Here is a 14237-nt window from a genome sequence, read left to right as displayed (position 1 = left end):
GAACATTTAAACACGTTTCCACAACAACTTCCTCAAGCCTGGTTTATTTCGCTGGGTTTTCTCATAATCTACCGCTGCTGCGCTCAACAGTTCTTTAAGGGTCAGCACCTAAAACTGCAGACGCCAGGCCCTGGGCGGGGTGGTGCCTTCTGCTTCCAACAGCCCTCCCGCCCAGGCCGGGCTGCCAGGCACGGGGGCCACCGCGGCACACGGAATCTGTCTGCAGGGAGCGGATGTTCAGAATTCATCAGGGTGTCACTTAGCTTCTCCTAAGTCACTTGCTCCTCCCCCAACAGACTCTGGAATGTGGCCACGAATATGCTCCCCTCTGTCAATACAAGCAGCAGCAAATGGTGACTGCCTGGATTGCAATCCTAGTGCCATCACTGCCCAGTCTGTGACCTGGGCAAGGTATTTAACTTCTGTGCCTCACTCTCCTCATCTGTAAAATGGGAATAATTATAGTAACTCCCTCATAGGGTTATTTAAGTAACTCAGGTAAGCACTTGGCCCAGCCCCTGGTACAGTTCCCTACTGTTACCATATGCAGATCCATGTGTTCACTTCGCCTACGGCGTGATACGCTGTCATTTAACACCAAGGACAATGACAATCTTTGCAGGGCGAGGGGCAGAGGGACAGGCACACATTAAATCAGACAAAGTACCATTTTATTCCTTATAAAATATATTTCATATTGTTGCTGTAAAAACATTACATTTCACATTTTTTTAAAAAATTTTTTTAACAGTAAAAATAATACTTGGAAGACAGCTGGGGGGAAAGGCGCCAATAAGACAAATTCACAGATGGGATTTATCTCCCTCTTTTTTTTTTTTGCCCCTGGTAAAGTCAGAACCTGGGATGACCAGAAAGTAACAGGACAGATTCCTCCCAGCAAATCAGAGTTTCCACGTCCAAATTCACATTGTTCTCCGAGGAGTCGTGCTATAGACTTCCCACGTACGGCAATGTAGCCGTTGCTCGACACGCTCTCTGAAATTACAGAATTGCTCTCAGAGCCAGTTTAAACGCCACATGATTAAATCCAAGCTATTTTACCTGACGGTCCTTTTGCTCTGCAACCTGAGCTCTCCCTGGACCAGACATTCCTCGCCGGACTCTGCGCTAACAGAGCGCGGGTGCAGGCTTGGCGTCGTCAAAGGTGTTCAGAACACAGCACCACAGGCTCTGAAGGTAACTTCGAGAAATACTCCGGATAAAGGTAACATCACTGGGATGAACAGTTTCCCAAGACAACTGCTGTGAAAATCGGTCCCGTTAGTTTCAGAAGCACATCGGTGGCATCTCCCTTCCACCAGATCCTGCTGCCCGGGCGCGGGAAGGAGGGAGATCGCAGATGAGGCAAACAGGCGTGATCGCTGGGTCAGCGCACGAACCACCCCCACCCTCCGAGAGGAAACAAATGGAGCAGCGACCCCAGGGACAGAGCACGTGCTAAGAACCAACACAACAGCGACGAGACGGGCGCGGGAGGGGGGAAGGCAGCGGACGCCGCCCCCACCGAAAAGGACAGGGAGCAAATGCAGGCAGGGAAGGCTGCACCAAAACCCAAGACCCAGAACAAAAACAAAACCAACCCAGTTTCTAGACTGTTCCACCCTCCTCTTCTTCTTCCTTTCCCACCCCGTGTGCCGGCAGCCCGGGAAGCCCCGCTCACACGGAGACTTCTGTACATCCAGGTACGTCTGCACGGTCCAGACTGAGGGAGGGGATTCCAGCGGCTCTTTTAAAGGGGAGACTCTGCAAGAGCTCTGGTTACGAGGGACGGCAGACCCTCGGGGGCAGGGTCCCCACGGGTCAAGAACACCCCACCCCTCACGACAGGATCTGAACAAAGACATAGTGCGAAGTGAGGAGCGGCAGGAAGGGCCGCGACGGCGGCCAGCGCTTCATTCTCAAGGAGGTCTGCTTTTGAGCTTTACCAAGACACAGAATTCCATGTACATTTTTTACTAAGCTATAACAGCATACACCTTCACCACCAAAGACACCTGTGGCATAATAGTGTCTGTCCTTTCTGTCACCAACCCAGGGCACTATACCCTTCCAAACATCACGTTCCTGGTGTTGGTTAGGTCTGCAGGTTTGGTAACACTCACTGTGTCTCGGATTGAAAAGCACGTGTCTATTGCCCACGTGAAGCATCCAACAGAGCCCCGGTGGCCAGGTGTCTTCACCTCGGACTGAGAGGACAACCTTGATGACAACCCAAGGGGCGGATGCTGCTGCTGCTCAATGCTAGGAGAGGTGGCTTGGTGGGATTCCCTGAGCCCCTGACATCTGGGATGCAGGGCTGGGGCTTGTGCCCAAGACAGCTGGGCACCAGGTGGTCACGTTCAAGCAGGCCTCGAGGGAAGCTCGGAAGAGAGGGGAGGTGCCAGGACAGGAACATGTCCTGCTCGGCCCTCGGTCCGTGTGCATCGGAGCTGGCCTGGCACTGGACTCCCCCGGCCTCCCTCCTGCCCGACAGGAACAGCTTTGCTCATTGACCTCAACGCAGCCCAGTTCCGTTCCCCCCAAACGCCTGTGTTCTCCGGAAACACCAAGGGCAGCGCCGCCAGGAGCCGCCAATCCAACCCCACGTCTCCCTCTGTGGTTTCCTCAGCCCGAACCTCACTCCCTCGAGGGCTCTCTCTGGCCTTCCCCATCTGCCTCCAGGCAGGAAACGGAAATGGGGAAATCCCTGCTGAAGCCAGAAGACAAACAGGAACCTACCAGCAACCTACTGGGGTCTCCCCCTGGCTGCCAAATAAAAGGAAACTTTCATCAACGAAGGCTTCCAAATATACCGTACAGAACACAGCACATTCCAGAGGTTTCCATAACGCAAGGAAGAGACGTCAGGAGGGAGTTTATCTGGGGAAGAGCAGAGAGTTTCTAAAGACACTGAGACCCTCGGGGACCCCTCGAGGAAAGAGGAGACGCATCACGGTAGTGTTTAACTGCCTCATTTTAAAAAGTGAATTCTTCTTAGCCTTTTGGCTCAGCTGTTTGGGGACAGTCTTTAAAAATCTATTAGTCTGGGCTTTGAGAAGAAGCCATATGACATTTGTTGGGATGCAACCCAATGTCTAAGGGCGCCCAGATTCAAAGAGTTGTTGCCCAGAAAGGCCTTTCCTTTAACTTCCGGGGGAGCTGCTCGGGCGGGCAGAGGCGGCAGACCCTGAGACGCGCGACACCCACCTTCCCGCCCGTCCAGAGTCCTGCCTCTGAGTCACCCATCAGCCAGAAACTTTCTTTTTTTTTAAAAAGAAAAGCAAATTCATTTTGCTCACAGTCCTTTCTGGAAAGAGTTGAGAAAGCAAAGAATTCACCAACTCAGCAGGAAACAGAACGAGCTGTTCCTTCTTTTGATGTGTACAAACTAATCCCCTAGAGAGAGGAGATGTGGGGAGGGAGGGTCATTAATTCTTTGGTCTCTGGTTCACTGCTGAATACCCTTGGTCAGTTCTGGCTCTCTCCTAGTTGGGGGGGGGGGGGAATATTTCTGTTTCTTTTTTTTAAAAAATAAAATGTTCCCACAAAGGGGAAAAAATGCTTTAAGCGTTACACCTTCGCCAATAGAGCCCAAACTCTGCGTTTCCACTCTTTATCCTTCCGGTTTCTGCTGAGGGCTGGTGACACCTTTTGTCTGCTGGCTGCCGTCGGGGCGGGAGCGGAGCAGGCGGGCAGGCGGGTCAGTCCAGGAACCGCTGGCAGGCCTTCTTCCACCGGCAGGCCGTGCACCACTGGTCCCGGTGCTCGATGCCGTACACCTTGCGGCACTTCTTTGCCTCCCCTCGGGCTTTCCTGCCAAAAGAGAGGACCGAGAGCAGCGTCACCAGCAGTGGTTCGAACTGGACAGCCGCCATGTGCGAGGCTGAGTGACCACGCAGAGGCCGTGGTGGTTGGCTCCCCATGGAAGCCGATAGGGAAGGAGCTGGAGGCTCTGAGTATGAAAGCCACCTTGTCTGGTGCGCCCTCCATCTGGGCTCCCCTCTGGGGACAAGCCCTGGTGACTTCTGTTGGGTGGACTCAGAGTCCACGTCCCAGTGGAGATAAGCGGGGACAGGAACCAGAAGGCAGGGGGTGCCAGTGGCCGTCTCACCTGGCGCTGCTCGGGGCCCGGGGTGGAGAGGTGACGATCAGGTGAGATTTCACTGCAGGTGGCAGCTGCTGGGGCTCACTGAAGCTCAGTGACCGGCTCCGGACCTGGGCACAGGGAGAGGGGCCGTGAGCAGGAGGGCGGTCGGGAAGGGTGAGAGCGCCGTCCTACAGGACAACCGGCCACACTCGCCGCACGGCTCCTTGTGCTGCCGGGCACCCCGGCAAGCAGAGGGGCAGGAGGCCCTGCTGGGTCTCGGGGGACGTTCCAGCAGAGGGGTGGTCTCAACAAGGCCAGGCGAGGCGGGGCTGGAGAGTGAGGAGCAGGCCTTTATGCCACACTCGGAACCCAGCAGGGGCCGAGTGCATGGGAGCCACCTGGCCTGGCCACCTTTAGGGCTGTTCCCTGCAGGGACTTAGACAAAGGGAGGCATCGCACTGCCTCAACAGCATCTCCTGGCAATTTGGTTTTCTGACGTGTGACACTTCCCTGCAGGAGATGTGCAAGACTAGAGCCCCCTGGGTGTGGTTCACGATGACCTCCGGGTGATTTTATTTCAGGGTCAAGTGACCTAGGGGCCCTAGTCCCCAACGGGCTTGAGATTTCTGACCCAGCCCACGCAGCCCTCCACCCTCTCTCCCTTCCTCTGCTCTCGGTGGTAAAACCCTAACAGGCACCCACTGACACTCAGGGCTGACTAGGACACTGAGCCCGGCCTCACCCGCGATGCTCCTGGCAGGACACGTGCCTGATCCGGCACTCCCCTGCCAGCGCTTCCACCTTCTGGGAGGGGCCATGGCCAGTGGGGAGCGACAGGGAGGGACCTTCAAGGAATTTGGGGGCTGGAGGCACGGTGGCAACACCAACCTGTGCCACGTGCAGAGACGACCTACAGCCCTGGTGTGTGGGAGAGCCCTGGGCTCCCGCCAGGCCCCCAGAGTCCGAGAGCTGCGGGGCACAGGGACGGGCACACTCACCGGAGAGAGGGAGCAGGCGGTGGAGGGGGCGGCAGCCCAGCTGACACTGGTGTAGATGTGCGGCGAGACGGGGATCTGGAAGGAGGGCAGAGCCTGCGGAGACGAGAGCGCGTCAGCCTTCATTGCAGCTCAGGGGGTGCTCAGAGCCTGCCACGGGCCCTGCCACCTCGCGGCGTGCAGCAAGAGGAACATCTCTGCGTAAGTGAGATGACCGGGAAATGCGGGGACACACCCGATGGGTCTTCCCAGGAGCAACATCAGAGTATCCAACTCTTTGAAGTTGTCTCCTTGCTGCAAGGCTCCCATCTCGCTTTGGAACCCTGTTCTCAGAGTGGACTACGTGCCAGCCTCATGCCTTAATCATCGGAGGATTAACTTCCCAGCCCAGCACCTACCAAGAACGTGCTGCATAGCTGCCAAAAGAGGTCCAACAGCCCCCTGCGCCCGGGTGGTATTGCTGGAGTAAGACGTGGTGTGCCAGGCAACTAGGGAAGCAGCAACACGCTCTTGGACATGGGGTTCAGGTCTACTTGAGAAAACACCAGGCGCCCTGTCTAGCCTGACAGGGTCCCCTAGAGCTGGAAGCCAGCCAGACGTGACATAGCTAGGCCGCCACTCATTCTGGTAGGGAGAGCTGGCTCGTTTTGCAAAGGCTTCTGACTAAAAGCACTTTTAATTACTAGCCTGCAAACTGGCCCAGAGTCCGATAAAACCAAGCTGCAGGCACAAAAGGATTTTAAGAAAAACCGGCACACGGCAAGCTGCACGTCCACTGAGTACCTACCATGTGCAGTGAAAACCATCCTAAATGTCACCCACTCTGTGACAACTGTCCCAACCACACAGGGATAACAGCTCCGTCCCTCCTGTACCCACAACACCTTCTCATGCCTCCAGTAAACGGTACTTTGACTATTTACTATAATTAACCACATTCACATACTCACTTCTCTCTCCAGCTAAACCATGCACTCCCCAAGGGCGGGGACTATGTCTGATTCTATCTGAAAAGCTCACTTAGCCCAATGCTTGACACATAGTAGGTACTCAAACATGGGCGTGGGATCGCTTGTTAACGCAACACCATTCTAGGACCTAGAGAGCTGCTCCTGGAAGCCCAACTACACCACTCCATCCCCTCTTGTAACCAGCGGTGTAACAGTTCCCCAGGCCAAACCCACCAACCCGGGTACTTAGGGAGCCAGCTGGATTTCTGGTAACTGCTCATGACAGCTACCGATGTAGAGCTCTGGGAAGTCCCACCTTTATTGAGTGTGAAATCAGTTTCCTTTTCCTTCTTTGTAGAAGTAAGAGATTAGCAATTTGGCCAAAAGGCTCAGCCCTCAATCAGGGTGGCCAATGACCTGTGGACAGGCTGGCCGGTGACAAGTCAGAGAGGAGGCTCAGCCCCAGAGAGCCTCCCTGTCCCGTACCTGGTAGGCGTGGTCAGCCTGAATGTGCCAGAAGGACCCCGGAGCTGACTTGCTGAGGGTGCCTGAGGGCAGAGAAGACTCCAGGCCGGGGTGTTCCGGGCCGGAGGGCTGGGCTTTGGGCGGAGGTGGAAGAGCGGCAAGGGGCAGGCCGGTCACGCTGGGGGCGGGAGCCAGCTCAGCGGTGGGAGTCCGCGGGGCGGGGGTGCCCGCAGCAGCAGCAGCAGACTCCTCCTTCATCTGCACCTCTGTGTAGTAGAAGTCCTCCTCCCGCTTGAACTGGTCAGAGTCCACGGTGTCCCTGCGCGGGAGGGAGACGCGGGCATCGTCAGGGACACGCTGCCCCAGGTCAAACCCGGGTAGACTGCAGTGTGACAGGGAAGTAACTGCTCGGGGCCACCCAGAAAGTCAGAGAAGGAGCCCGGGGGACACCCAGGAGCCCCCCTCCTGACACATATCGCAGGGATTACGGGCTGCACGTCAACAGGAATTGTTTTTCCTGGCGCCTAAGGTTTGTGCTCTCCCAGGACATGTGCCAACCTCTCCTCTGGCAGGAGGTATTCAGCTCTGAGTGCCACCACAAGCCCTCTCTGGGCCCCACCTGCCGGCAGTCACGCTCCCTCCCCAGGGCTGTGAGTCAGCCCTGTGCTGAGCACGCGCTGCCCAGAACCCGGCGCTGGCGCCAGGCCCGACGGAGAACGGCAGCGGCGGGGAGGCGGGCGCGGTGCTGGCCACTGCACACCTCGGCAACAGGATCTCAGCAGGGACTGAACCAAATTACCCTGTTTCTACCCAGAACCAAAACATCTTGCTTTCTACAGTGAGGCAAGATGACACGTCCACAAGATGGACGAGTTCCCTTCCCGCCAACAGCAGCAACAATCGCCAGGACGTCTTTCCGGCCGGGACCAGGACAGGCACGAGGTGGTGTCCTCAGCGCACCATTTCCTCGGCAGCGTTCTGGGCCGGGGGTCGTGGGGAGTTAGCAGGTGGAGGAACACCTGAAGGTACCCAAGGCCAGAGGCCCCGGGCTCCACACCTACCCGAGGTGGAGGGCTTTGACGTGTCGTTTGATGCCCACGATTGAACGCAGAACTTTGCCACAGTTTGGCCACAGGCACTTGTACATCACCTTCACGGAGTTCTAGGGGGAAGCAAGACTGGGTAAGGGGGACACGTTCTCCTCCTCATTGTCGCTCAGCCTTACCCCGTGGGGACTTGAGCTGGCTCCTGCCCTCTGCCCAACCCTACAACAGCCTCCGGGGAAGGGGTTCTCTGGGACCAGAGAAACTGACAACCAGGAGCCAGAAAGCCCTGACCGAAGAGATGGTCCTAGTGGCCAAGAGCTGGGGGCCGTAGCCAAGACCCCACCAGGAGTCTCTTGCGCACAGGCCTCTGCAGGAGTGCGAGAGAGGGCAGGGGTCAGGGGGCAGGTTAAAAAGGAAGCTGCCATGAAAGAGGAGGAGGTGGCTCCTAGGCACATCAGCAGGTAACAAGCAGCAAACGAAAACCGAAATGGGGCCCGTGGGCCCCCTTCCCTGCATGGCGGCCGGCCCCACCCAGCCCGGCTCACGCCCACACCGCAGTCGTGTACCTTTCTTTTTCTCGGAGCTGGTTCATCCAACAGGAAAGGGTCAGGATCGGTCTCAAAGCCATGATCAGTCTGAGGAGAACCAAAGGCGTCCCCCAGATACTTGGGGCTGGCCTGGGGGTGGGGGGGCGAGGGGGTGGAGATGCCGCTGCTCCCGCTCCAGTGCCCGCTGGTGGTGCTGCTGCCGCTGTCTGACACGTCGCCGCTCTCCTTCCACGGGTCGCAGGCCGCGCGGGAAGCTGGCCGGGCAGAGAGAAGATGGGAAAGGTACTCACGGGCGTGTCCCTGGGCCCAAACAGGAAAGAACCAAAAACCTCTTCCTTGCGAGAGTCGGTAACCACAAGGAGAAGCCGTAACCACAAGGAGAAGCCGGGGAGCAGGGCCGGTCACCGCCTCGATTCCTACTGCTCTGCCCTGGTGGATGTTCCCGCCAGGCTGGTCATCGCTGAACAACAGACGTTTTGTTAGGATTCGCAGACAGGTGACCTAATTAAAATGCAGGTCTCACTTTATATGTTAAATAAAAGGGGGGCGGGGCGGAGCCGGGGTGAGAACAGGCGCCTGCAGGGTGTCGGGTACCCTGAGAGTTTCCCTGTGGCTGAGTGGGATGGAAAAGCCAACCTAAAGTGCTTCCTGACCAGCTTTCTCGAAAAATGCCTTTCGGTCACGCAAACCCAGGCCAGTCTGTGGAAACCCGGAGGGGAAAGAAACCACTCAGCCCTTACAGCTCTCGGTGCGTCCTGCTTCATCCAGAAGTAACACGTTCGGAGGAGGAAGGACAGCTCTGAGAGCAATTCCAACAAGCGCAAGGTGACAGGAGGCTCGTACACCTGGCACAGCCCTGACCCACCTGCCCTGCTCCACGAGTGTGTCTGACCAGGAAGAAGGGAGCAGACAGGCATGTAGAATCTTCAGGGGATTTGTTTTGTTTATTTTAATAGATTCAGGGGGTACAAATGGGTTTTGTTGTTACGTGGATGAAATGCATGGTGGGGGAGTCTAGGTTTTTAACATACCCATCACCTGAATAGTGTACATTGTACCGAACGGGTAATTTTTCAACCTGCTCCAGTGTCCCTCGTGTCACTCTGTGTGACAGTGCATACCCATTGCTTAGCTCCCACTTCTAAGGGAGAACATGCAATATTTGGGTTTTTGTTCCTGGGTTACTTTGCTTAGGAAAATGGCCTCCAGTTCCGTCCAAGTTGCTGCAAAAGACACTATTTCATTCTGTTTAATGGCTGAGTAGTGGACCCTTCCATTTTTAAATTGCACATCTGCAGGCTGCTCAGGCCCAACCCAGACTCATTCATTCCCAGGCCATAAATCCAGGTTAACTTACAGTAAAGGTGAATCTGAAATTCTGATACATCGAAATACAGCGACAGAAGAAAAAAAATTACATGTCCTCAAAGGCCCCAAGCCCCAGCTCTAACATGGGTATTCCACACAACCTCCTAACCCTGGGTGCCAGGATCCACTTCCACATGCCTTGCGGCCAGGATACAATCTTACTGCCCTTCTCTCCTCCTGCTCATAAATCTCTTCTGCTTCTATGCTACCCTGGACAGGCTCCCGGCTTCCCAGGTTTCCATTCTAGGTGCCCCTTAAATTTCACTCTCAGGAAAGCCCACCCAAACAGAATGGGATGGAAGAAGAACTCTTCCCCCCCAAATATCACTGTCAAGTCTCAAAGCTATCCCTTTCCCTTTCTGGGGACCAAGGTGTTACTACATCTCCACATGAGCTCAAAAAAGGGTGGACATTCAGGGCAGAACTCAAGAATCATGCAACAGGCCAACAGGGCCAAGGCCCAGGCACCCCCACTCTGGAACCCCATCAGGGAGAGAAGGGCAGGGAGCAGAATCCTACATCACTACATCCAGGACAATCAGGGCTCTGGGGACAAAGGTTAGGTCAACCAACCAGCAAACCCTACAAACGCAGCAGCCCTCTCCAAGGGGATGACCACAAATGGCCTGAATGCATAAAATCTGTATGGCAGAGTTTGGCACACAAAAGAAGCAAAACATAAAACAAAAAGTTGTAAGTTATTAACTTACTCCAGCTTTGATCATAAGTGTTTCTAGAACAAAGGCAATAAATACATATTTTATACCATGAAAACAAAGCACTCCTCTGCAAACGCATAGCACAGAGAGCTTACAAGTGAGCTTTTAAGAAATATTTATAACCCCTCTGTTCTACACACACACACACACACACACACACAGCCGTCCTAACAATACAGAGACCAAAGAGAGTCGGTGGCTCTTGTGCAGATAGTATCCATGATTAGAAAGGTTTTGGTTCTTGCATATCCTCACTTTGCAGAACACTTCAAGGTAATTAACTGCCAAGGAAGCCTTATTTTTCCACTGACTTCAACTATAAAATTAGAAATATGTTGTCACGAAAAAAATCTTAGACGATGAAAATTTTTTTTTTGAAAAGGGAATCAAGATGTCAGGATTGTGGCATATTATCAGTGAGATGTATATATGTTGGTGTGCACATATGTATACATGTTATCATACATACACTCATGTGCATACATTCCTGCGGGGGACTGTAGTCAATAACTTCCTTTCCCTTTAGGACACGTTCATGGCTCTTCCCCCTGTTGACCCAACCTCTTGGATCTCCTAAACCCATAAAATTTCCTGAGAACTTAAAATGCTCTCCTTTCCTCGACCCCATTTTGCCTGTGCTAATAGAGCAGGGATGCAATACCAGGCTTCGCAGCTAGGTGTCCTCATAGCACAATGACTTTCTCTAGCAGCCGAGTGTCACTGACAACAGGCTTCTGAAATGTCAAATAAGTCAGTCTGCTTTCTCTCTCCTCTGTACCCACTTTATACATAGGGAGATTAATTGTGAAGGATACTTATAAAGGCCTCCTGGTACATGCTTAGAGCTAACTCCATAGTTTCCTACACTATCTTAAGTGGCTTACAATTCAGTTAGGTCTCACCAATGAAAAAGTTCTTCCCTGGGAGTAAGGTAGGCCAGCCCTATAACGAATTTCCAAAAAACACTTCAAGTTCACCACCAGCCTTGTCAAACTACTAATGCACGGCAACTGTTCCTCCCCTCATATTACTGATAAGGGGGTCACAAATATAAGAATGTGTTTTACTGTATAAATTTGCCTTGAAGTCATTCTCCTGGTTTTTAGTAAGCAATTAGATTTATTTTAGACTTTCGCTCATTTCTTTCAGGTCCTTGCCCTGTAGGCCCACGCTGATTTACAAGGCTGAATTAGGCACTTGGAACTGGGTGCATGAATTTTCTGAGACCGCTAGAAGACGATTTAGTCCACGTCCCCCTTTGTGAACTAAATATTCCTCTGTTGGCCTCATTCAGGCCCCCACCGACGTGCCACACTCACTTACTCCCGTAGAAGAACTTACTCAAGTGGCCACTGTGGCTCAGTCCCGTGCTCAATCATCTTCACAATGCACCTGGAAGCTTCTCCCAGATGATGCAACTGAGGAGAAAGAAGGGAAGCATCTAACTCAATGGCACTCGGCCAGTCTGCGGTGCCAGTGAGAAGAGCCTCGGAAATCCTCTTGCCAGGCTGGTGACTTTGGCAATTAGCTGCTCAACGCTGAAGATGTCAGTGACAGGCCTCTGCCACGCCCAGAACCCAGTTAGGCCCGTCTTGCTCACCAGAGAAGGTGACCTCGGCTCCAGGAGGACTCTGCACGACGGGGCTGCAGGACAGGGACGTCAGCACCATGGCCGCCATCATCTCGTCCATTTCCACTGCATCTGACTTCCTGGGTTCAAACAGGGGAGAGGAAAAGGTTACGTGCTGGGACCGCAGGTGCACGGTCCCCATAGAACGAGAGACCACATTGGTTATTTTCATGTGATGGGGACAAGAGGCACCCACTGGAATGCAAAAGCACAAAAATCACCTCCTTTCCCTGTCTCACGATTGAATGTAAGAGGGCACAATGACACTAACCAATCTCTTCCCACCCTCCCACACGAACAATGACACGCTGTGAGGGTGTGGGCTGCCCTGAGATGGGGAAGGAGCATAGGGGTCTAGGTGCAGCCTGCTGCTTGAGAGCCAATGATGGTTTTACATTTTTGAATGGTCTTTAAAAATCAAACGAATATTATTTCTTGACACATAACACATGAAAATTACGTAAAACTGAAATTTGAAGGCCCATGATGAGGTTTTTTTGTTTTTTTCTTTTTTTTTTCAGAGACAGGGTCTTACTCTGTCGCCCAGGCTCGAGTGCAATAGCATGAGCACAGCTCACTGCAGCCTCAAACTCCCAGACTCAAGCAATCCTCCTACCTTGGCCTCCCAAGTTGCTAGGATTACAGGTACATGCCACCATTCCCAGCTATTTTAATTTCTTTGTAGAGGCAGGGTCTTGGGGTCTATGCTGCCCAGGCTGTTCTTGAACTCCTAGCCTCAAGAGATCCTCCCTTGGTCTCCCAGAGTGCTGGGGCCGGGCGCGGTGGCTCACGCCTGTAATCCTAGCACTCTGGGAGGCCGAGGCGGGTGGATCGCTCGAGGTCAGGAGTTCGAGACCAGCCTGACCAAGAGCGAGACCCCGTCTCTATTAAAAATAGAAAGAAATTATATGGACAACTAAAAATATATATAGAAAAAATGAGCCGGGCATGGTGGCGCATGCCTGTAGTCCCAGCTACTCGGGAGGCTGAGGCAGTAGGATTGCTTGAGCCCAGGAGTGTGAGGTTGCTGTGAGCTAGGCTGACGCCACGGCACTCCCTCTAGCCCGGGCAACAGAGCGAGACTCTGTCTCAGAAAAACAAAAACAAAAACAAAAAAACAGAGTGCTGGGATTACAGTCATGACCACCACGCCTGGCCTGTCAGTAAGGTTTTACTAGAGTGCACCCATGCCCGTGTGTTTCTGTATCATCTCTGATATGCTGCCCTGACCCTACCACAGCACATCTGAGTAGCTGCAACGGAGACTGTTTGGCCCACAAGGCTTAAATTATTTACTATCTGGCCCATTCAGAAAAGTCTGGTGACTCCCGATCTAAGCCATTTCTTCCTTGTCCCTGAACTGATTTTAATTTAAGCGTGAAGGTGGGAAAAAAAAATAGCCTTTCACTGAACCAAAGATGTGTGGCCCATAAGAGAGTTACAGGGAGGAAACGGATGCTCGCTGGTCAGTATCTTGGCACCTCGACACCCAGGACCCCCCACTCCTTCCCCATCATGAGGCAGCCCACACCCTCACGCCTCACCACCCACGCGGCTTTCGAAGCCCAGGCCGCTGCCCCACACAAACCTCTTTGGGACGTCGATGTTCCTGGAGACAGGCCTGTAGGCCAGGGCCTGGGCTCCGTGCTCCAGGGCTGTCACCTGGGGGACGGGGCCCTGCAGCTCCGCCAGCCATACTTCCTCCGCTTTGCAGCAGATCTGTAACTTCTGGTCCAGCAGCCAGACGGTCACCTGGTCCTCCGCCCAGCTGTGCTGCTCCACCAGCCCTGCGCACTCCTGACCCGCGTACCACACGTAAACCTGGGGGAGGGGAAGCACAGCCAGCGGGAAGCATGTGTCATCCGAAGTTCTCATCTGCCCCCAGTCCCAGCAGTCGGGGTGTCTGCCTGTGACAAACTGTGTCCGCTGACTCTCTCACCCTCCATTCAAGCAGATGTTCGCAGCTACCTGATGCCGGTGCCCACCTGTCGCCCTGAATTGCTCTGACCTGCACTTTTCCCTTCAGAGGACTCTGAGTCTACTGGGGACAAGCTGGGAGGGGTGGAGGGAGGCTGAGCCCTCTCTAGGGGGTACCTGGCTGGAAGCTGGAGGTCACCTTCAGCTCAGAGGAAGAGAGGCCTGGAGGGCACAAGGGACACCAGGGAGGCAGAGTCCCTATTTTCGGGCCCTTGAGAAGGCAATGGAAGCGAATTCCATGCACCTGATCTGGTAACAACATCAGACAACCCTGGGCCCTGCCACAGGGGAGGGGACGGTGGAAAAGGAAATCCACATGGATTCCCAACTAAACAAACACCCTTGTCTCTCAAAAACATCCAAAGGTAATTCAAAGATGCAATCTTCTCTGACTCTCACGAGCCTGAGGTCCTCTCCCTTGTTTTGTAAAGCTGCAAACCGAGGGAGACTAA

At 54.0% G+C, this 14237-nt stretch overlaps 1 protein-coding gene across 1 annotated transcript in view; it reads right to left on the bottom strand.

Moving 5' to 3' along the window:
• Window positions 1-2961: 2961 nt before the first annotated feature.
• The window catches only part of ZNF395 (zinc finger protein 395), a 34714-nt gene continuing 23438 nt past the window's right edge, over window positions 2962-14237 (bottom strand). The window contains exons 3-10 of the mRNA XM_069484824.1: window positions 13397-13629; window positions 11779-11888; window positions 8110-8345; window positions 7559-7659; window positions 6519-6816; window positions 5086-5178; window positions 4112-4215; window positions 2962-3813 (exon numbers count right to left, since the gene is read on the bottom strand). Coding sequence (XP_069340925.1) covers window positions 3702-3813; window positions 4112-4215; window positions 5086-5178; window positions 6519-6816; window positions 7559-7659; window positions 8110-8345; window positions 11779-11888; window positions 13397-13629 — 1287 coding nt within the window. The 3' untranslated portion in view covers window positions 2962-3701. The remainder of the gene's footprint in view (window positions 3814-4111; window positions 4216-5085; window positions 5179-6518; window positions 6817-7558; window positions 7660-8109; window positions 8346-11778; window positions 11889-13396; window positions 13630-14237) is intronic.

This window comes from Eulemur rufifrons, chromosome 12 (assembly GCF_041146395.1).
Source record: "Eulemur rufifrons isolate Redbay chromosome 12, OSU_ERuf_1, whole genome shotgun sequence".
NCBI classification, from domain to species: Eukaryota; Metazoa; Chordata; class Mammalia; order Primates; family Lemuridae; genus Eulemur; species Eulemur rufifrons.
Note: the sequence above shows the minus strand (reverse complement) of the source record. Positions and strands in the feature narration are given on the sequence as shown.